General features: G+C 36.2%; 1 protein-coding gene across 1 annotated transcript in view; it reads right to left on the reverse strand.

Annotated features, from left to right (window-relative positions):
* Positions 1-16,631, reverse strand: part of LOC135782585 (nectin-3-like protein) — a 39,868-nt gene extending 23,237 nt beyond the window's left edge. The window contains exon 1 of the mRNA XM_065292963.2: positions 16,463-16,631. Within this exon, the coding sequence (XP_065149035.1) occupies positions 16,463-16,529 (67 nt within the window). The 5' untranslated portion in view covers positions 16,530-16,631. The remainder of the gene's footprint in view (positions 1-16,462) is intronic.
* Between the last annotated feature and the right edge of the window lie 7,585 nt (positions 16,632-24,216).

Below are 24,216 nucleotides of genomic sequence, written 5' to 3' on the forward strand. Positions count from 1 at the left end.
ATAATATATATTTATAATGTATGGAAACATAACAGTTTTAAAACAAACAGTGAAGAGAGAAAAACGGAAAAAGACAGGCTATATGTTAAAAGACATAAAACTGTCAAATATGTAATATTTAATAAATTGTATAATAGAATATATGATATTATTGCTTTTTAGTATAACCAATTGAAATCTTTAATCTTTCTAAATAAATTATAAATGTAACGTGATGAAAACGCTATAAACATAGAGGGAACAGACTTCAATGAGGAACAAACACCGGCGCCGTCTTTGATTCATTAGTTCTGATACCAAATAAAGTCAACTGCATAAATTGTCCTGTATCCATTGCAAACATATTTTATTATAAGTCTTAAAAATGTCCATATCATAAAATCATTGTCACCATACCATAGTTTGACTTGTACTGCGCTGCGCTGATTTCTAAAGACTGCGGCGATAGCGTTTTGCCTTCAAACAACGCTAAGAGAGAGCTTACGAATGGTCCAGACCAACCTTACGAAAGTGTGACTTACAGAAGATATACTTAGCGTACGAACGTTTTGGGAACCGTGCCATAGAGTTAAGAGAGAGGTTAAGGAATAGGTTAAGAACTACTTAGCGATAAGAACGTTTTGGGGAACCGGGCCCAGGTCATTAGTGTGACTGCAAGTATACTTAAGTATATCAAAATTAAATATATTTAGCATACTATTTTTTCACCAGGGAAGGAGCCTCAAGTTGAAAAATGATATGTACCTCACCACGGGGTTTATCACCCCAAGAAAATTGAATTGTTTTTGTTGGCTTATGCCTGGCTCACACTACAGGATTTTTAAAATCCTGGCAGATTATGAAATCTGGTTGCAGCACACACATAAGGAGAATCTTGTCAGATATTCTTTGCTCAAATCCTAAACATGCTCACACTACAGGAATTTAAAATCCTAGTGCATCACACACTACAGGATATTATTAGGATTATCTTGCCAGAGCAAGCACTTCACGTCACCTCAGGAGAAGAGTATATAAAGGAATGAAGATTATGATACATTTATTATGATTTCTTTTTAAATATTTACAAAGTAGCAGCTTTCATTTTGAAACCTAGGCGACTTCTCCTCCTCAGCTCTTGTTTATGGCAATGATCATGATATGTTTTAAGGATGTGTTATGCAGGCAGTGTTTGAATGCATACTGTAGATGTGTGCACAATCTAGCACCAACTCAGGTCTAGTCCTTATGCAAGATTTATTTAAATTTTAACATCTATTTAAAAACATATTTTAAATATAATTGGCTAGTCTATATATCACTTGTTTTTTTTTTTTTTTTTGCACATTTAGGAGTTACTATTAAGTGATGTATGCTATTTCTATCAATGCTCTGTTTTCCTGTTTCTTCCTAACAGGAATATTATTGTAGGTTTATAAGCATTGCTGCTAAATGACTTATGCTTGGTTAAACTCTATTTTGCACTGTTGTTTGCATTATTCAATTCCACTGTATATATACTGCTCTGCAGTGATATTATTTTTAGCTATATACTATGTAAATTCTATTTTTCTTGTTTATTCTTCTGAGGCTACTGGTCTTTGAGAGCTTCTAAACAAATTTCATTATAGTTTTATTATGACAGTAAAGTTTCTATTTTATTCTAATCTATTCTATCTTGCAGTGTAATGTCTAGTGTTAAATTCAGTATTTACATTACCAATGGTTCTGGACAAATATGTAATTTAATGTGAAACGTTGTAAGTCTGGATATGAGGCGCATCAGATTCACAAGTGTGCGGTGTTTCAGCAATCAGTTTCTGTGCGTTTGTGGAGCACGTCACAAAAAAGAACTGAAAATCGTCATATAAATTTAAATTCGTTTTGTTAATATGCCAATTATTTAAGTGCAACATATTTCGTGTATGCCTATTTATTTTATTAAATTTCCTCTATACACAGAATAGCTGCAGGTGCGTGATGTGACTGACCATCATCATGTTCTGTTGTTTTTAAGATATTTTAGATAATGTTTATAAAAGAGTGAACAACGTGAATCAAGCGAGGAATTCATTTCGATATTTTAAATCGCCTGTCTGCCCCAACGAGCTGCAGTTGTGGCGAAATGAAAGTAGAATGAAACATTAACTTCCACAAACTGTATTTCTCCGGCTGCGCTGTCTACCCGTACTGCAGCTCGTCTCGCGGTCCCGAAAGCTGTCAATCATCTCCGTCTCTCAATGAATATTGTGAAAGTACTGGCGTAATTATGCGGATTTAAAATCCTAAATATCAAACATGTTTGATCAGATCGGGGCGGCCCCGATTTGCTTGAGAGCATATCGGAAGGTGTAAGTTTAGACTTTTAAACGTCTCACATTACAGGATAATCTGGCCCGAATTTCGGAGCCGATCAAGGTCCGTTGCCCGATTTTCCCTCGGATTCTCGGGAGGGTAAAATCGGGGTAAATTCGGCCCGATTATCCTGTGGTGTGAGCCAGGCATTAGCAAGATATAGTGGAATCTGTTTGAACGGCTATCTCCTCCAATGACCTGACTTGAATAGCTTGATCTGTGGTGTTCTCAGATTTCGTCAGCACCCTGTTGCTCTAATATGTGATGTGAGAAAATGTTTAATCAGTTCCATGTTCATGAAGCAGACAGATTTCCTGTATCTTGTGGTGGAAGAATAGAGATATAACAGAACTGCCACGAGAGTGCCGAATGAAAGTACATCTATTTGGAGCATCTTCATCTCCAGGATGTGAAGCACTTAGCTGAATGTAATAAGGATCAGTATCCCGTAGGCTTTCAGTTTGTAAAGATTTCTGTGTGGATGATGGTGTAACAAGTGTACAAACAGTAGAAGAGAGAATTTAACTTTAACTAAGAACTGTGCTACTGGTGGTCTCAGACTAGAGATCGACCGATACTCATTTTTTTAAACCGATGCCGATAACAAATATTTGGATGCTTATGTGCCCGATAACCGATATGCTGAACCGATTTTTATTTACTGTTATACTTCTGTTTTTGACATAATAATTACTACACTACTGAACTGAACAAATCCTTATAATAATAATAATAATAATAATAATAATAATCATCACATCACATATATCACTGAATTTCTTAACTGGTATTTGATGTCAGAATAATTAATATTTTGTTGTTATAACTTATGAAATGGCTGTTGACAGCGCTGTTTATCTATGCATTTACTCGCGCATTAACTGTATCAAACTGTGACCGCTTGCGGAGGTAATAAATAATTAATTAATATCCACAGACATTTATTTAGATATTTTAGCAAAATAATGTCTATCTGGGAAATGTTAATATAACTTAGGGTAAATCTTGTTAAAAAATGTGGCTGTGCTTTAGCCTTCAACCCCGGTAAGTGAACAGCAATATGAACGTGATTTTACGATGCTAATGATAAGCATAAATAACAGAAAAACGAATTTAATTTAGCGGTTTTAATTCCACAAAGAATCAATTCATGGCTGTTTTATTCATGCAAAGCTACGTCTTTATTGGGACCGGATTTTATGGATCAGCCAGCGTGACTCTGTGAGTTCGTCTCTATTCTTGGACAAGCTGCATACATTGCTTTTAATATATCAGCTTATTTAACATAACATACATTAATGCACAAATAAAATGTGTTATAAATGCCTCATATGCAAAGTAAGCATACTCAAAGACCATTTAATGAAGTCGCGTCACTCCGCCGTCATATGTGCTGTGCACGCTGCTTCTGCTGCTGTGAGCTCCTCTCCTCAGGATGCGTCCGGCGCGCAATTCTCAATTCTCTCGTTTATCGGTCAATCCGATATTACAAAACCGATATCCGATCATCGGAAAATGCTCAAATATCGGGGAAAATATCGGAAAACAGATATATTGGTCGATCTCTATCTCAGACTGCACAAATTTGTGTCCAATAATAAAACCAATTGGGTAGTGTGTCTTACAGAGAGCTGAGTTTCACCTCAAGTGTGTGTGCATGTGTGGCAGAAGACCACCTTCCTCCTTTACCTCAGAGCACCAGCTCAGGAATTTCACCTCAACAATAAGAATGATATTAATGGATCATTCAACAAATGAGAACATATGTAAATTGGAGAGAGTTTGTCATCTAATTTATCTAACGGATTTTGTGAGAATCTGGCTAACTTGTATAACCTTTAACTTTTAACTAAAAATTATCAACACAAATCATTTCAGTTATGTTCACAATCCGTTTCATAGAAAAAATGAAAGACATTGCCAAAAAGGTCCATGTGCCCTCAGCCGTTCAATAATAATATGAAGAGACGAGAACACTTTTGTTCACAAAGAAAATAAAATTAACGATTTTATTCCTTCAGTGTGCGTTCATGAGCAGACTACTGCGCATGCCGCTGACCTCATCTGTCGAAGTCATTCCGCTTTTTAACGCATTATGTAAACAATACTTAAACAGCCTGTATAAGTGCGCAAATTACTTATCACTGTCAGCGTGTTCTGTGTCTGTATGCTGTCAACTATATCAGCAGGTGACATCAGCAGCATGCGCCCGTATTCTGCTCATGAACGCATACTGAAGGACCAAAGGGGAGAAGAAATTGTTGAATAAATTTTTTTATTTTATTTTGTTTGCACACCAAAGTGTTCTCGTCATTTTATAATATTATTATTGTATAATACTATTATTGAACGACTGATGCCAATTTTTGTTGCCGTCTTTCTGGGAAACAGATTGTGACCCTAACTAAAGTCAATGGGACAGACAAAAGCCTTCTGACTTTTATCAGAAATATCTAAAAATGTGTTCTGAAGACAATCGGAGCACTGGGTGATTAGAACGACACAAAGGTCATTTATGATAAAATTATAATTTTGGGGTGAACTATCCCTTTAAATTTAAATGAGTTTTGTTTTGACAGCCATGTTCTCTGAACGATCGTATAAGTGCTTAAATTTTTGCCATTTGGGTGAATTTTTGTGAGAAATGCAGAAGGAAATTGTGTAATTGTTTCCTCTTGTCACTATACAGTATATTGTTCATCTCACTAAAGGGTTATAAGGTTTGTGTGTATCACCTGAAGAGTAATGAATAGGCTATGTGCTTTATTGTCGTCATTAAGTTATGATTTTGGTTAATCGTTTGGTTACTTTGTTAAATGTTTTTGAATACTTGTTTTGTGTTTGCTTATAGTTAAACTCTTACAGTGTTTTAATGAGTGTCAACAAAATAAACATTTATGGAAACATCAGTTGAAGTGTACTGGCCATCAATTCAGTGGGGGTAGCGACAATGTTTATGTGTAAAAGAGAAATATTTATAGAATATAGGATACATATGAGTTGATACAGCATTATACACAGGTTTTATTTAGAACATGTTATGTATTGTACATACGTTTGAGTTTGTTACATTCAAGTATTAACATTGTTATGTTACACGTGCACTACTTAATGTACAGATTGTTAATGGATTTTACACTACTTACTGTATCTGTAATTGCATTAACCCTCATAAGATCCTATTTTCCTGTATACGTTATAGTTCCTTGGGGGTAAAAATGACCCCAGAGATTAAAAGAGTGATTACAAAAAATATATACATTTTTAATGATACAAATAATATATACATTTTTTTCATTTACTTCCATCTATACATTAATGCGATGTTTTGGGAGATATGAAGTACTTTTATACCTGTTTACCACTCAATTCCTCAACCACACCATTAGCTTGCTTGAGAAATATCAAATTTTTATGAAAAATTCAAATAAATTATGATTTAAATTTGATTTAAATTGTTTTTAGATATTGATCTAGATGTTATGTGTTGAATTCAGCCATTTGGTGTTAAAAAAAAAACCAATATGTTTTATGGTTACAGTTTAGGAAATAGAGACCCATTCATTCTACTGAATGTGGCCAACTGCTCAACATCAGTACTTTATTGATACATTATGTGAATTTATGTTTATATAAACATTAGAAAGGACATTAAAAATAAATATTATTTCAAATAGTAGAATTTTTTGTAGTTTTTGATGCATTTTGAAATGTCTGTTTTTACAAAATGCCACAGAAATTTGACTGATTGCAAGTGTGTTTGTGTCTGTGAGTGTTTGTGTGTGGGTGTATGTGTGTGCGTGTGTACCTGATAATTATCACGTTGTGGGGACCAATTGTCCCCCAAAGATAAGAATACCAGTATTTTTGTGACCTTGTGGGGACATTTTGAGGTCTCCATGAGGAAACAAGCTTATAAATCAAACAAAATGATTTTATTGAAAATGTGAAGTAGGAGAAGGGTTTCTGGGATGGTTGGGGTAAGGGAGTGGGGTAGGTAAGGGGAATTGAATATACAGTTTGTATGGTATAAAATGCATTACGTCTATGGAGATGTCCCCACAAAACATGGAATCCAGAGTGTGTGTGTGAGTGTGTGTGCGCACATGTGTGTGTGTGTGTGTGTGTGTGTGTGTGTGTGTGTGTGTGTGTGTGTGTGTGTGTGTGTGTGCGCACACCTGTGTGAGTATTTTACATCTTTGTTTTGCATCTGTGGCTGTTTTTTTGCCAAATTCTATAAGAAATGCTCTCTGTGGCAGTCATACCTTCGTGTGTGTGTGTTTGTGTGTGTGATTGAGCATGTATTTTCTATGTAACATTTGTGCTCTAGTACCAGGCCTACCTTTCTGTGTTGACATTTTTAGATTTATTCTGGATGCATTGTTTTTTTTTGACAAATAAAATTTCCCATTCATTTCAGTTGGTCTTTCTTTTTTACCCCCAAAGGGACTAATTAAGTGATTTTTTTTTCAAATTTTTTTTACGCCTCTTTAGAACGACAGTTTTTTATGTGAATCTTGACAGACAATATGGAAAAGTCACAAATGTTTTTAAACTAAAGAAAAGTAGCTTGGGGTGACCAAGTCTTATTAGGGTTAAATGTATGCTGCTCACGTTTAGCGTGTGCTCAGAGACACAGCGAGTGATCAGAGAAGCATGGATGAGTCAGTGTATCTCTGGGTGTGTGTGATTTATGCCCTATTCTACTCTGTTAAAGGAAAAATAAATCCAGTTCAGTACAACTCTGCTTACAATGTGTCTGTGTGTATCTGGGTGTCCAAGGGATGTCATTTGAAGTCTGCTACACCAGCATATGTTTGCTTTGCATTCCCCCACATCCAGTCCAAAGATATACAGATTACTGAAGGTAAACTACTCAAATACTGAATTAAAAATGCTCCATGATTTCTAAGTGGGAAAAGGGTGATCAATTACTTATTACAATAGAGTGACCGACTGACTAACAAAGACATTGGATGATAGTCATCTGAGTTTGTCGCTGACTCGCAGGCTTTACACAACTTCAGATTCCTGAACTTATCTGCCTGAGCATGATAGCAGGCGCAAGAGAAGGCATTTCATGTAAACAAGATTAGATCGCACCCTGGTATGGAAAGTCTGATGTTTCAAAGTCATATTCTCCATTATACAAGCAAAATCATGCTTAAGATGCACGATTAATATGACAAGCTTTTCTTTTTTTTGGTTACTCAACTGCTTTTTCCTATTTTCAAACCATTTTCGCTTCGGTTTAGGGTTAGATTTACATGAAATGACATCCAAACCCAACTCTAACCCCAACGCCAGAAAAAGACAGTCTGTAGCAGGGCCACGAAAAAATGCGGAGATCCATGAGAATGCCACGGAAAAATTAGCAAAAAATTCCGTGACTATCCCACTGAACTTTGTGAGATCAGGTTGCAGATGTGCTGCAACAGTAGACACTTTTAAATCTAGATTAAAAACACATCTGTTTAACTGAATGAGCACTGTGCTGCTTCACACCGACTGCACTTTTAACTCAAGTCACTTTTACTCCTGTTTTATTCTTTTTTTTATTCTAAACTGTTTTTATTAAAATCACATCTATTTTCTTTAATTGTTATTTTAAATTATCATGTATCTTTGTTTTTATTGTGATTTTATCGTGTGTCTCTTATTTTTAATTATTTTTCTCATATTGTTTTCTCATTTCTATGTAAAGCACTTTGAATGACCTCTGTGTATGAAATGTGCTAAACAAATAAACTTGCCTTGCCTAAAATATATATAATATAAATAAAATAATTTTTCTGTACTTGTGAAACTTATTTTTGTGGAGCAAGACAAACACATGCTTGTTAATTTTAAATGTATTTATTAAAACAACAATCACTCATCATTAACCAGCAGTAGTAGATGTGATCTACAATAAAAAAAATTCCTCCATGTGAAATAAGTTTCCTTTGAATTAACTCATCTCCAATTTTAGTTTGTCTTTAGATTGCTTAGTAATTTGTATCTATTTTATGTTTAAAACTCTGCAAAGATGTTTACATTTCACATATTCACATTTTACATTTCACATATCTTCTTTACTACACTTTTCTGTTCAGACTCACCAGATGCAGGAGTTTCAGTTAATGTGGATATAAGAATAATGCAATTGAATTAAATTGCATGTTGTGTTAAATATGGTTGAGAAGTGGTTGTGTTTAGGTTAAGGGTGGGGTTAGATGCGCCAAAATATCTTTAAAATCATAAATGTTTATGAAACCATTTTTACGTTTACAAATTAATAAGATTCGTATAATCTGACGTATGAACCAAAAAACTTAAAATGTGGTGCACTATTCCCTTAATATGTAATTTTAGGTCGTAATAACGTGCTTGCACAAATGATCTATAAGGTTGTTATTTTTGGATGACAGTAAAGCTCATTTATCAGCAATTAAAGTGTTGCAGCAACTGCCTCCAGAGATGATTTGTCCAATCAATTAGTTTAGAGACATCACTTCTGCCAGGACATCACATGAAGATGCAGGACCACCACCTGTTTTTTATTCTGCTTTTTAGGATGCTGTTATAAACAAACAAAACAGCATTTATCTTTTCTTTAACTAGAATTAAAGTACTTTAGGAGCATCAAGTTTGATTACAGTAAACTTTAACATGAATATTAAAGATTTCAAGATTATATTTTCACAGAATATTTTACGTAGGGTGATATTATGTAGGGTGATTTTATGTACAAAAATAGCTTTAGCTGGGATTACAAATTAAGTGTCATAAAAAGTTCACAATAACCTTCCACCAAAAAATGTGTTCTTGGCTATTGTAACAACCGGCCAATCACATCGCTGCTGATCAACTTTTCTACTATCGACATGTATTGCCTTTTCGTGCAGTGCACGAACGCACAATGATCTCAGATAATTAAAGCAGGTGTGTTCAAAGAGCCAAATAAGCGAGATCATATTAGTGTGATCTGATCATCTCATATGTCTCATTTGATCTCGGATATATTAAGCAACGTATGAAAAACAGGCCCCCAATCTGTGAAAACCCAGCTATAGTTATTTTTTGGCGATTTAGTTTTCTTAAAAATTCATCCTACATAATGTGAAGAACATTCTGTGTAAAATAATCTTGATATATTTAATTTAGGTGTGGTTTCCAGGACATGTATTACCTTAAGCCAGGACTAGGCCTTAGTTTAATTAAGAAATATAACTATTTTTAACAAACATGCCTTACTAAAAACATTACTTGTGCGCATTTTTATAGGCAAAACAAAGGGCATGATGTATTTTAACTCTTTCCCCGCCATTGACGAGATATCTCGTCAATTAAGAGAAAACGCTTCCCCGCCAATGGCGAGATTTTCCGTCTTTCCGCAATACCGCTATTATCCACCAGGTGGCGCCCTTCCGCAACTTTTTAAAACCGGAAGTATTGCCCTATGGCAAGCTGCTGCATGTCCGTGTCTGTTTTAAAGATCGCTCTGAATGGGATCTCTATGAAAAGTCCGTCATAAAAATGGAATTATGTCTGCTTTTTGCTCAAAATATGGTGTTTTTGCAAAAACCTACCCATATTCAAAAGCTGATTGCAAAAGAACCACTGAAGGTAGGATGAAACGGTTTTTTTTGTTTGAAAGCAGAGGGTCTGTTCTTTCATTTGTATGTATATATATTTGTATTTATATTGTATGTTTATATATTTAAAGAAGAACATTTTCTGGAAGGCATCAAACTTTGGTGAAAAACATGAAAAACACTGGCGCTGGCTGGCAACTTTTTTTAAAAACGCTGGCGGTGAAAGAGTTAAGATATGTCAGTGCCAGCTGTGCATGGGTCAATTTACAAACAACCCGCACCCAACTGACATTTTCAACTAACCTGCCCGCAACTTGGACCGCAAAAAAATATTGTACCCAACCCGCTTCCTGGGCCGCATTTTTTAAAAGTTCTTATTGTTTAAAATAGTTAAGTGGCATCTTTATTTCAAACGACCCGACCGAGCGATACTCGAATATCATACTTTTTTTTTTGATGACTCGGAACCACGGGTTACAGCAGGCACCCGCTTATTTTGGATCAACCCGCGCATCACAGTGCAAGTTGTTTCAGTTTGGACAGCTCTTCCATTTATTTTTCTCTAGGACTAGTCTAATCCCTGTCTTGGAAACCGCCCCATAAAGAGACTTGGATTTTACAGACAGGGTCACAAATAATTGTGTGGCTAAGCTGAGCGTTCATCATTACTTTAAAGGGGGGATGAATTGGATGTTTTTATGTTTTATTTTGTTTTCTGAGGTCTACTTATTACGTTGGTGTGGTTTTTACATTCAAAAAACATCAAAAGCAATAAGTAATAGGCTATTTTGTACCCTGGTTTTGAGGCTGGCTTGAGATATGCTTTGTTTTGATGCACTGAAGACCTAAACGCAAACTCCCACTGCTATGATTGGATAGCTTGATTCCCTGTCATTAAAACCTTAGATGTGAAAAAATAGCAGCCAAACACACATATGTTTGAGCCACAAAAGCTTCTGGGTGCTAGAGATGATACACATAAATGACAATGCGTATGGTGAGGTAGCAACAAATCTTCAGACCCGACGTGACTAAATTACTGTAAACAACACAGTAAACGTGCATCAGAATCTAAGTTGCAGCTGGTAAGTCCTTATCACTAACTTTGTATGTTTCTAATGTTATATTACAGTTATATTATGTTTAGTGTTGGACATTTATTATTCGTTCAATGTTTTAAGTAAATTAAAACAGTCAAACATAAGCGTTTAGACACGGATGTTACACACAATCAGGACATATCAAGCGATCACTAACAAAGCAATAGTGACACATAGTACTACAATGTTTTACTAAAGCTACAAAAGCAGTCGTTGCCATTCTACTTTTATTAAAATATTTTCTACGTCATAGATTCGGACATTCCAGAACCTGGTGTTTTCTGGGCTTGGTGCCAAAAACTGTTATATTTCAATAACAAGGACATTTTCAGCTCTGAAACTTGCAGGATGTTCGTTTCAGTATGATGACCTCTTATATAACAAAAATCAAGTTAAAGTTTATTCTTTGATTCACCACTCCTTTGAAACTCGATGCTGAACCAACATTGTACGATGGATAGTTGGAGAAACTACCTTGTCACGACTGTTTCCCGAAAGCATAGTAACTTTGTCGCACATTCGTCGTTTGAACCATGTTTGTTTAACAACATAGTTGATGATGTCACGTGGGAGATGAAGTACTTATTAATCTGTGCAAATCAATTTAATGTCCGATTACTGCTGTAAAAAACATATATTGCATTGGAAGACTGATTTTGCTATCGTGATTTAGTTATCTGTTTATTTTCAAGATTTTTTATTCATGTGCAAGTTTCCTTTTACGTCACCCCTCCCATGGATTCCCCAGGGTCTTAAAGCTCGTAGGACGCGCACATTCGCGGTTTTCAAATGTAGAGCTTTAAATGCAGTAACATCATCACTCCTGACTACTCCACCTCTCGCTCAAACTTCCATCAATATTACTGCGCCTAAGGTGGAAGTGCTGTAAACTAAGCGCTCTTCTGCCATACAACATAGTTTCCTTTCAATACGGTTCACTTAGCATTGCGTCAGTTGCACTCCTGTTTACTGCGTGACTGAAGCCTATTGGTTAACGTCTGTAAAAATTACAGACCAATGGTGTTCGGACTTACGCTCTATATATGCGGGTAGAACACTATTTTGCTTACCTTATTTCTCCTTCAGCGCGATCCTCTCGCTACTCTGAAGAAGAAGAAGACTTTCCTGCTTGTGTCGATCTAAGCCCTGCAGCTGAATCCATTCCCTGCGTCTTCCCCTGCCGCTTTCCGGCAGCAGAGACCAGACTGTCTGGGAGAAAAAGGGTTACGTCGTGCCTCGACTGGACTACCCTGAAGTATTTTTGTGTGCTCTGGAATATACACATGTAAATACTGTCGGTTATGTGACCTCACTGTAATGGCGAACGGTATTGAATTCCTCTCAAAGAGCAATTCCCGTGCTCACTATACCATAGTGTGAATTGACACCCCTTGGCACCGTGTTTTAAAATGCATTCATGCCTTTCCAGGCAAAGCGGTTAATATATGCACACACGCCCGCCGTCCATAATTGTATCAACGCTCGCAGTCACACCCAGGTTTGGCGATCCATCCCCGGGACACCGGATTGGATTCTAAACAATAATTCAGGTGGTTTCTCTCCAGTAAGGCACTTTAAACCGTTGTATATGCACGGCATGATGGGATGATGTTCCCCCATAGCATCAGCCACTGATGCAATGCGAAGTGAACCGTGAAAGGGAACGATTAGGTTACTCACGTAACCATGGTTTCATGAAAAAATGGGAACAATCATCGCGCAGCTGGCCGTTCTATAAACGCCATCGCAGCGAGCTTTATTCGGCTTCAAGCTTCAGTTGAATAAAGTAAGCGAAATAGTGTTCTACCTGCATATAAAGAGCGTAAGCCCACCCTTTTGCGGGTTCGAACACCATTGGTCTGTAATTTTTACAGACGGTAAACAATAGGCTTCAGTCACGTAGTAAACAGGAGTTTCCCCCGATAGCGTCAGCAACTGACGCAATGCTGGTTTCCATTATTTCAGGGAACCATACATACTAAACGTTCTCATTTTTAATTTTGTGTCACCATACTTAATCGTTTAACTACTCATGTAACAGTCTTTAAATAGGGAAAACATGGAAGTGTTTGGTGGCTTCCAAATTCATCCCTGTTTGGATCCTAAGGAATGAATGGGGTTAGGCTAAATGCTAACACATTCACAATGCGCTGTACAAAGATTAAGTGCACGCATTGAAAAAGATAGGTATGTATTAATTCATCTAAGTTGAGGTTAGAACATAGTACAATATTGAAAAACGGTGGTGGTTTCCTTTAAGCACTTGTCATTGACAAGCATTCATATCTCGCGTGTGCGTGTTGGTGCGGGCTACAAGACTGTTTAATGTTTAGCGATGACTGATTTTTGATAACAGTAAAAAGCATTTGATATTTGACATCTATTGACAATAATATATTTTATACAGATTATAATTATATGGTCTTAAATTGAATTAAACTAAAGCAACAGATAATGTGCAGGGTACACATATAGTTTGGTTTATTTTGAGTGTGACAGTTCCTCTATTAGCACCAATCAATTACAAATTATCACTTTATGCTTCTCATCTTTCTCAGTTGATGGACTGAATCAAATCTGAAGTTATATACATTTTAAAGAGACCAATCATTAGACTTTTAAGATTTTTTGGACACTTTAATCCAGAGTAAAAGTTATAGAATGCAGTAAAGTAATAACAATAAGACAATAAGCTCAAGACTATAAACTCATAAAAAGCTTTTATTTGTCAGGATCTTGTCTTGTATTACATCTAGTTCATTGTGACAGGGTTCTGACAGTACGATGAGATGCGTGGTTTTAGTATTGGTTTATTCTGACCACGCATTTCCCGGGTCTTGTCACTTTTTCCACAATCCTTTACTAATGATTTGTTTCAGGTGTTTGTAATTTATTTTGTCCCTATTTAAAGTCCTTGTGTTTGATGTTCTCTACGCGTGCGTTTTGTTTCTTCCCTGTTCCAGTCCTGTGTTCTTGTGAATTTAAATCAAAGAATATTTTCATGCCTAGTGTAGCCTTGTCTTGTTATTTGTGCGGTTTAGTGTTATTTATATATATATATATATATATATATATATATATATATATATCTTGTAGTTTAGTGTCAGTTTAGTGTCTTGTTCATCTTGTTCTGTTTTGCCCCCTCGTGGGTTTTTGTTTTCCTGTTTGTTCAAATAAATTATCCGTATATTTATCCGCTGTCTGCGTCTGGGTTTATCCAGAACGCACATGTCAAGAACATCAAACACAAGGACTTTAATAGGGATAAAATAAATTACAAACACCTGAAACAAATCATAAGAGATCGGGGAAAAAGTGACGAAACCCTGTCGCAAAGAACTAGATGTAATACAAGACAAGATCCTGACAGGATCCTGACATTATTTCAATTTTATTTATTAAATATCATTGGATTCCGCAGAGTTTTCTAACAATTTAACACAGAAATAACAAAAAATCCACACTATTATAAATGGTTCTTCATAAGTGCTTTATAGATGCTATATAGCACTAAAAATGGTTCCCCTATGATTACGGGATTTTATTTTATTGCTATTTAACACTATTTTTTTTAGAGTGTAATAATTTAATAACCACCCCACCCTTACAAAAATGTCCCTTTTTTTTTGGTGTATTGATTACTATCAGCAAAACCATGGTTTTAATACAATAACCACGGTTTTTGGCTTTTACTGTAGTAAAACCATGGTCAGTTTTCGTAAGGGCAACATGCCAACACTCTATGCACCCTCTACCCCCGGTAAATCTCACTATAAACTAAACTCCACGATAAACCTTTAACTATAGTCCAGACAAACTAACTAATTTTGGAGCAAAAAATAGAAGTAATTGTAAAATAATTTTTTGCAGCATAGATCATTTATATGAGGTGTGTCATGATTCTGCCCTCTTGTTATTGTTTTATCCCAGTCACGAGGCAGGATCATGGCAGGCTCATGTTATTTGTGCTTGTGTGTCTCGTCTCCTGACTCCGACCCGTTTCCCTGTTAATCATTCAGTTATTGTTTAACTCTTGTCACCTGTTCCCTCTTGATTTGTTCCATATTTAATGCCCTTGCGTTTTTCTGTCCTGTGCTGATTTGTTTTGTAAGATTCATGTGATACTTGTGCTGTTTTGATCCTCTGCCTGTATTACATTTGTGCCTTTGTCTGTACATGTTTATCTGTAAGTTAGAGTATTGTCATTATATTGTTCAAGTTTATTGTTTTGTATTCAAGTTTTGTTCCAGTCTTAGTTTAGTATCAGTCTTATTGTCTGTTAGTCTTTGCCTTGTTTAACCCCCTCGTGGGTCTTTGTTTTGTATTTTTTGTTATAATAAAGCCTGTTGTTCATCTATCCAGCAATTGGGTTCTCACTCTTATCTCCTACTTGGAGATTCATGACAAGGTGTCCAGAACAACAAACTAAAAGTCCTAAGAAATCCTAGTTGGGGAACTAGGTTAAATTCTCATCAATTCAAAATGTGTGCCAATAAGACCTTGAAACAATACATCCCAATGGGGTTATTTTTTCCTTTACTCCTATCAAAATAAACTTTACACGATGAAAAAAAAAACTTTAATGACAGAGCCTTCAACAGCAGAGAAGACGGATTGCTTGATAGCCTATGTTTATTCGTTTAAGATATACAGTAACCGATTGTTTCCTATGAACGCCGATTGCATGAACTCGTTTAAGCTCTAGCTGTGCACGCGCCCTGCCGGTGATGCGCGTCGCGTTTTCAAGTTCAAGTCGGCAGTCCAGTCCAACTAATAATCATACAGTAGCCAATAAACATTACTTCAAGAATGAAATCATGGCGTTGGGTTTTGTTGTAAAAACAGTGCAAGCAGAAAAATAAATATAAAGATATTAAGTCCACAAAAAGACAGTTACACACTTCCACGATGACATATGTAGTATTAGCCATGTAAGTTTTAATATTTGTTTTACCAACGTGCCGTTCTGCCGCACGTCGAAATAATCACGGCGATTAACGCAAAGTGCCACCCCGGACATCTGTCTCCGCTGCTGCTCATAGAGCCATAAGGGTAGCCTCCTGCTGTGCAGTGACAGCTTTGGTACATTCATTTCAGACAGTGCAATATGAGTTTTATCCAAAATTCCAATACGCAAATGTGTTAGCAATTGACTTGCAAATATAGATTTTTTGCATAAAATATAAATGTTGTGAATTCTTAAAACTGAAACTAAAAGGCAACTATACCACAAACCATTGATATGTTTTGTTTTAGCTATTTTGACAGATCATGGGGTAATATTCGTCCCAGAGCCCGGGGTAGCCTATACTTTTTTTTCGCGTCCGCGCAGCTTAAGAGCCAGACCCGGTTTTACCGGATGCTTTTAATAATGACGTCCAGAAATATAGCTATTCTTAACAAAAAAAAGGTTACGATAAGTTAAGATTGTGATGATTTCGAATTGCTTACCTTGTACGTCTATGATGATGAAAAAATATGTAATAAAAACCTTCACTGGGATGCAAAGTGAAACCATGATTGTGTCTTGACATCAAAAAGATGAAGGTAGTAGATTCCGCTTAAGTAACACACTACTCATGCACTCGTGAGAATGTGTGTGTGTGTGTGTGTGTGTGTGTGTTTGAGAGAGAGAGAGAGAGCGAGAGAGAGCGAGAGAGAGAGAGAGAGAGAGAGAGAGAGAGAGAGAGAGAGAGAGAGAGAGAGAGAGAGAGAGAGAGAGAGAGAGAGAGAGAGAGAGAGAGAGAGAGAGAGCGAATCTGTGTCCATTGTGACAGTGACGAGATTGAGACAGAGACACACTTTCTCCTTTACTGTGGTAAATATAAAGAGCTTAGAGAAAAACACTTTGACAAAATCTCACAGCTCATACCAGAGCTTCATAGCTCTTCAGATTCAGATCAAATGAAGATGTTACTGGGGGAGGACAGACACCCATCAGCTGCTGCTAAATTCATTTATCAGTTACACACCATCAGAAATAATCCACAGCCCTGATCTTGTACACAATCATGCCAATAAAGTTCTTTAAATTGAAATTGAGAGAGAGTGAGTGAGTGAGTGAGTGAGTGAGTGAGTGAGTGAGTGAGTGAGTGAGTGAGTGAGTGAGTGAGTGAGTGAGAGACAGTGGTGGTTAGACCATTTCAACTTGGGGGGCCAATCTGGGGCCAGTTGTACTGTTAGAGGTGCCAGTTACATTTAGACCTTATTCTTGTCATATCATTTTCTGCACTGCACTAAAGGCATTAACCATGTTTTTAATCTTTCAACAATGTATTTGCATTTCAACAGGAAAAACTCCGTTCACATGAAGCAGTACTAACAGGGCGTAAACTCCGTTCACATGAAGCAGTACTAACAGGGAGTGAAACAGCTATCTTGCATAGTTTAAAAAGCTAAAAAAAACTTCTTTATAAGGTTCAATGAATAATGTCAGCCCAGTTGTTACTGCTGGGGCCGACCAAGATGGCGGTGTGAGTAGATAAAACTTTCGAGCTCTTTGCGTTCATGTTAAGTATACTACGGTAAACGTGTTGCAGAATTTTTTTTATTACTCGGTGCAGCAGTGCAGTAGCCTGGTCCAACCAGACTCTCCTACATTCATTTCATTTGTACAGAGAGTCTGGCCACGCTCCATTGCAAAGCGTTACTTCCGTTAAGGAGGGTCCATTGTTGAAGTTTAAAACTATTAGATCTGCCCAGAGTCACTCAGGATCTGCCAAAGCCAATCTCTAATGTGTGGTCGTGACGTATATCATGCAAGGAAACCAGACAGAAAAAACAAGTCAGAATAATAAACAAAACTTAGCAAACCTGGTTCTTGCTCCGGCTTTAACTTCTGTATATTCGGCAGTTTTGCAAAAACGGACCGAATAGCTTTTCTCACGTCTTTCTCCGCTGCCATTACTGAACTACCACTCAAACTGACGCACGACCTCAACGTCATCGTTCTCAGCCACCCCCATCTGTTCGCTGATTGGTCCTGCAGATTTTTGCAGGAGAAAACGAAACTCTATAGAGCCATCCTAGACGTACTGCTGAAGCGAAATGAAAATTAAGCGGAAGCACGTAGGAGGGCGGAGCCAGGCTAGCAGTGCAGTACATTGGAACAACTTTTTATTTCTTCAAAGATGAAAAATGCCAAAATCTGCTCAGAAACAATCGAATGTTCAAAGCAAAGGAGCGAGCAACGATAGTACAATGGCTAACACTGATCACGACTACGATAACAGAATGGCTGACTACCTGGGAAATGAGGAGGAATTTCCCTCACTTCCAATAACTCCTAGCAAGCCACCGGTAGCTAAAAAACATCACTTTCCAACAGTAAAAACAGTTGGAATTCGGATGAGATTGTTAATAGGCTGGTGAATCTTATTAACACCAGATGTGATGCTCTAGAAGAGATGGCGAAGTAGACATGTGCAGAAATCAAGGATCTTAAAGAGAAAATGGGTGGTATGGAAAAACGTATAGAGAAAAGTGAACAGTCTACCTTGACCTGCATGAATCGCGTTTCTGATTTGGAGCGTTATGGCAGACAATGGAATTTGAAACTTTACAGGATCCCGGAGGTGGCGAAGGAGAATGTTCTCGATGAAGTGTTACCGCAGGAAAGAGAAAAGTTGCCAGATGTTATTGATGTTGCGTATCGGCTGGGCACTAAGCACCCGAATGAGTCAAGACCACGAGCAGTTATCATCCGATTTGTTGTTCGAAGATACAGGGAAGCAGTCTGGAAAGCTGCAAAAAACAGTCAATTCCTTCAAAGCCAATTCATGGTTGATTTTTGTTATATACAAGAAGCTCATTCTGTTAAAGATGATGCTAAATTTTGGACTACCCAGTGGGGGAATTCCTTATGGTTCTCCCATGGATCGGAACATTCAGCTGGGGTAATAACACTTAGGAATAGGTTTAATGGTGAAGTTTTGCAATCGGTTAATGATCCAGATGGACATTTTTTTTGTTTATTACTTACCTGTAACAATCTTTTTATTATAGCTGTCAATCTGTATGGGTATAATAGGAAACCAGAAAATGATAATCTTCTGAAAGCAATAGAAAACATACTTAAAAGTTGGTTGGAAAAAATATCCAAGAGCTTATATAATTATGGGTGGAGATTTTAATATTGTTCAGGACTGTGCTGTAGATAAATGGCCACCAGGTCGTCCAAAGTCAACAGATAATACCTTAAAACACTTTATGGATCAATTTGACCTTAATGATATCTGGAGAGAAAAATTTCCTAATAATATAAACTTTACCTGGAGTAATACGTCTGGAACTAGTCAGTCTAGAATAGATTATTAGTTAATCTCTAAAAGCTTTCAAAAAGATGGGGTAGAGGTAGATATTTTACCGACTCCTTTATCAGATCATAAAGCCATTTTTATTAATATCAAGCTGCGTGTGAAAAACAATAACGTTACATTTTCCTCTTACTGGAAACTCAATAATTCACTCCTGCTTCATGAGGAAGTTCAAAAGAAGATAAAAACTTTGATTGCTAGTTTTTGGATTAAAGCTAAAATGGAGAATGCCTTCAGTACAAATTGGGAAATTTTTAAATATGAGATTGGGAAATATGTAAGAAAGTTTAGTTCTTTAATGGCCAGAAAAAAGAGAGAAAAAGAAACAAGAATAATATCAAGAATAACAATGTTGTCTCAGAAACATTCAAATCTGATTTTAGAGGATGAGAAAGTAGAAATGAAATTATCAATAAAATATTTTATTGATAATTGGCGCCCTATCTGTTTATTAAACAATGATTATAAATTATTGGCTTTAATTTTAGCTAGAAGATTAAAATCGGTATTGAATTCAATAATAGACGAATCAGAGTCGGGTTTTATGAAAAATCGACACATTTCAAATAATATTAGACTAGTTTTGGATATTTTAGATTATACAGAGTTGATTAATGATAATTCTTTTATTTTATTTTTAGATTTTTATAAAGCCTTTAACTCGTTTGAACATAAATTCATTTTGGATACCCTTAAAAAATTTGGTTTTGGGAATTTTTTTTCTAATGCGATCAAAACCCTGTATGAAAAAAGTAACTGCTCCATTAAGTTGTCAAATGGGACTTCTCCTAGATTTTCGGTATCTAGAGGAATTAGGCAGAGATGTAGCTATAGATTTGATTGAGGGTTCTCAAAGGCATCTGGGGTGTTTCTGAATTTGAATAAGTGTGAACTTTTGGCCATCAAGGAGTGTTCTGAGACTTCTTACTTTAATATTCCCATAAAAACTGAAGTTCAGTATTTAGGATTGTTAATCACTAAAGACCAATGTAGAAGATGTTCGATTAATTTTGATGTTATAATTGAAAAAAACTAAAAGAATTTTGAACCATTGGCTTATAAGGGAAGTAGAATTGTACTGCCATGAAGTTCCCTTTATTATCTGATTCTGCAGACTCATCGTGTCCTCTTTGTGGAATGTTTTGTGTGGCTGTAAGTAGTAGTATTTCTCCTATTGTTTTAATATAGTTTTCTTGAACCTGTTTGTTGTGTTCCTTGTTTAGGGCATTTACCAGTGTTGCATTACTTTTTACAGCTTTCTGATAGTCTCTCCATGTAATCATTGCTTGTTTGTGCCGCTCAGACCATGCATGACTTGCAAATCCCCCCATTTGTAAGTTGCCTTCTTCCAATTGTTAAAACCCATTGATTGCTTGGAATAATCAAGCCAGGGGTGGATTTGGTACCAGGCTGCCTTGAAGCTCCTCCTGTGGTCCCCCATCAGAGTTCTTGGGTACATATTCATCACTGGCTGCACAGGTGGTTCTTCCCGGGATTTCCTTATTAAAATAGGAAAAATATATATTAAAAGTATGTACACCCTTTTAATTTCAACAAATAGTTTTTATTTACATAAATATTGAGCATTAAGTTTTAAACGATAGTTCACCTTAAAATGAAAATTCTGTCATCATGTTGCTCTAAACCTGTATGAATTATTTTTTTCTGATGAACACAAAAGAAGATATTTTGATAAATGATGGTAAACACACAGCTGATAGTGACAACTGACTTTCATAGTAGGAAAAAAAATATGATGGAATTTAATGGGTACTGTCAACTGTATGCTTACCATCATTTCTCAAAATATCTTCTTTTGGGTTCATCAGAAAAAAGAAATTCATACAGGTTTAGAACAACATGAGGATGTTGACATTTTAAGGTGAACTATCCCTTTAAGTGCACTAATTACTCCGTCTGTCTATCTTAGTATTCTTCAGTTTTCCATTATTTGCTGATGAGAATAAATTTATAAATTTATTCTACCAGCTTCATTTTTACACTTTGAAAAGTCTTTTAGTTGTTATTACTACTGTTATGATTACTATACCTGTTAATGTATCTATCTTAAATAAGAATTAATTTCAGATCACAAACTGATTCATTTCTATATACACCATATAAACTGAATTATTGCACTGCTTTACAGATGTATTTAACAGCACAAACCTGATGGTCCACTGCAAGTGGACGCACGTGGCTCCTCTGTAGGTGTCTCACTCTCAGCCTCTCCATCTGTCTCACTTTCCTCCTCTACTATTCCTTCACTCTCAGTCTCCCAATGGACAACTCTTCCTGCTCTCTCTCTGCAGTCTCTCTGCCCTCTCTTTCTGTCTCCACACATGAACCATCTGGCTCTGTCTGTATCTGCATCTTACTGTATACCTTTTTTTTTGGAAGAACGACATGATGTCCTTCTTTCTCTTCATTGTGATGAGAACTATAGAGCAAAAGCAATGGGGACCAAGAAGCTTATGAATTAATTTACTGAAAATAACCGACTTGCTAACTAACTAGGTCTTAACATTTATGTAAACATGTTACAACTCGTTTACAGAGTAAAACACTTAGAACCATCAGTTTGTTTATCATCCTTTTAAAACTGCCATAAACGAGCAGCGTAATATGAGCTGATTTAACTGTAATGCATTTAATACAAATACAACATATAAACAACTTTACTCACCTCTATATCTTTATCTATATCTTTGCTTGCAGTCTTCAAATATAATAGCCGCGCTAAAACTTCCACCAACTTCTGAGTAACTTAGTAAAAACTCACAAACGCAAGTTCTACGATACTGTTGTGTTCCGCTTCAAGCAGTAACTGTAGAAAATATTCTGCGTTATTTTCTGTTCAGCATTGTTTCCTGTTCCGCGTTGTTTTCTGTTCCGCTGTGTTTTCTGTTGCATTCCCACTGTCTAATAACAGATGTAAAAACAACGATCGCAAAAAATGGTACAAAAAATAATTTAACACCCCACATTTAGGGGGGCCACAAGGGGGTCCAAGCTTGTATCACAGGGGCACTGGCCCCCGTTGGCCCCTCCCTAGAACCGCCACTGGTGAGAGACTATGTATAATGCATTCTAATAGGTGGTGAATTCTGCTTTGTAACCAAACCGATCATGAGCCCCATCCACTTCCATAGTATTATTTTTCCTATTATGGAAGTGAATGGGGCTCATGATGGGTTTGGTTTCAAAAATTCCTCAAAATATCTTCCTTTGTGATCATCAGAACAAAGACATTTTTACAGGTTTGTAACATGAGGGTAATTAAATGATTGCAAAATTTTCATTTTTTGGTGAACTATCCCTTTAACAGATTTTGTTTTTTAATTTAAACACAGTCTGGACTTTTCTAACAATTTAGCACAGAAATAACAACTAATCCACACTATTATAAAATAAGTTATTTGGCAAATGGTTACTTTAGTAAATAACATATGTACATTTCATTCTTTACTAACCATTTAGTGAATGATATTAATAATAATTTAATAACCAAGATGCCAAACCCTCTATGCATCCTCTCCCCCCGGTAAATACTACACAGTCTGAGTTAAAGCTTTGTAATGTAATTAGAGCCCAGATTTCAAAGCTCTTAAAGGTGACATACTGTTCAAGTTCATTATCAGCTTCCTTTGTCAGAGCAGCAGATGAAATGCTTCATTTTGTAACCCACACAGTAAATTGAAAAAAGTGAAGAAATTTTACCCTGTACCAGATAACATTTGTCCCTCTCTAAAAAGTATAAAGTTGTTTTCTTAGAGCTAATTATGCTCAGTATATGTTGATATTTTACTCTGTCATGTTACATCTGAATCTTTTTTTTTGTGTGTGTTTTTTTTTAAATAAACTCTAGTGCCATTTTACTCATTTCAGAGCTACAAGAAATTGACTGAAATGGCTACATTTGAACTCTTTTCAGAAGAACTTTAGATTTAGCCTACTCTGCCACAATTTAATTCCCCTCCAGAGTTTTTTTATCACCAATTATGAGTGAACCAGTGGTTGCCGGCAGTGGCGGTTCTAGACAAAATTCACTAGGGGGGCACATAAAAAAATGGCAAGAAAATATATTTAAAGATTATAGGGGTGGTTACAGGAATTAGTTTAAGACAGGACTAGGTCTTAGTTTAATTAGGAAATTTTAACAAACATGCCTTACTAAATACATTACTTGTGTGCATTTTGAAGCAAAACAAAGCGCACTGGTGTATTTTAAGATATGGCATTGCAAGTTGTTTTCAGTTTGGACAGCTCTTACATTTATTTTAGTTTAGGACTAGTCTAATCCCTTTCCGGGAAACTGCCCTGTAAACTTTATTTTACTTTACAGTCATATAAATATTTATTTAATACAAGAGTGAGTGCAGGTGCAAAAGGGGAGCTTGGCTCTTTTCTAAAGCCCCCCAACCGAAGATCATGTGAGTCTACTCAATAAACTTTATGAAATGCAAACTTTTATAAAGACAAACGTTTGTTTTAGTTTACATATAAACACACAATGCTAGACAGTTGGATGGATATTAGATGGACCGCAATCTAATATTTTTTAAATAATATTTATTTTAAATTGTAAAAAATTTTATATGCAACATTTAATTATATTCCTCCAGTTTTATGCACATATATGTAAGAGCATAATTACAGCGCTTTTTACAATGTGTAAACTTTAAAAAGTTAGCGAGATGTTGGTTTTGCCGGTTGTTGATGAGTAACAGCTGTGAATGATCACAACCCGCTTAAGCAGCCACGTCACAGGAGAACAAGTGAACAGTGTCCCAATGTCAAGTCAGCTAGAGTCCTTACTAGTGCCCAAACCTGTATACACTTTCTCAACATCGGGAGATTGGGAACGAATTGAGACACTCGCCGAGCAGC

This window comes from Paramisgurnus dabryanus, chromosome 15 (assembly GCF_030506205.2).
Source record: "Paramisgurnus dabryanus chromosome 15, PD_genome_1.1, whole genome shotgun sequence".
NCBI classification, from domain to species: domain Eukaryota; kingdom Metazoa; phylum Chordata; class Actinopteri; order Cypriniformes; family Cobitidae; genus Paramisgurnus; species Paramisgurnus dabryanus.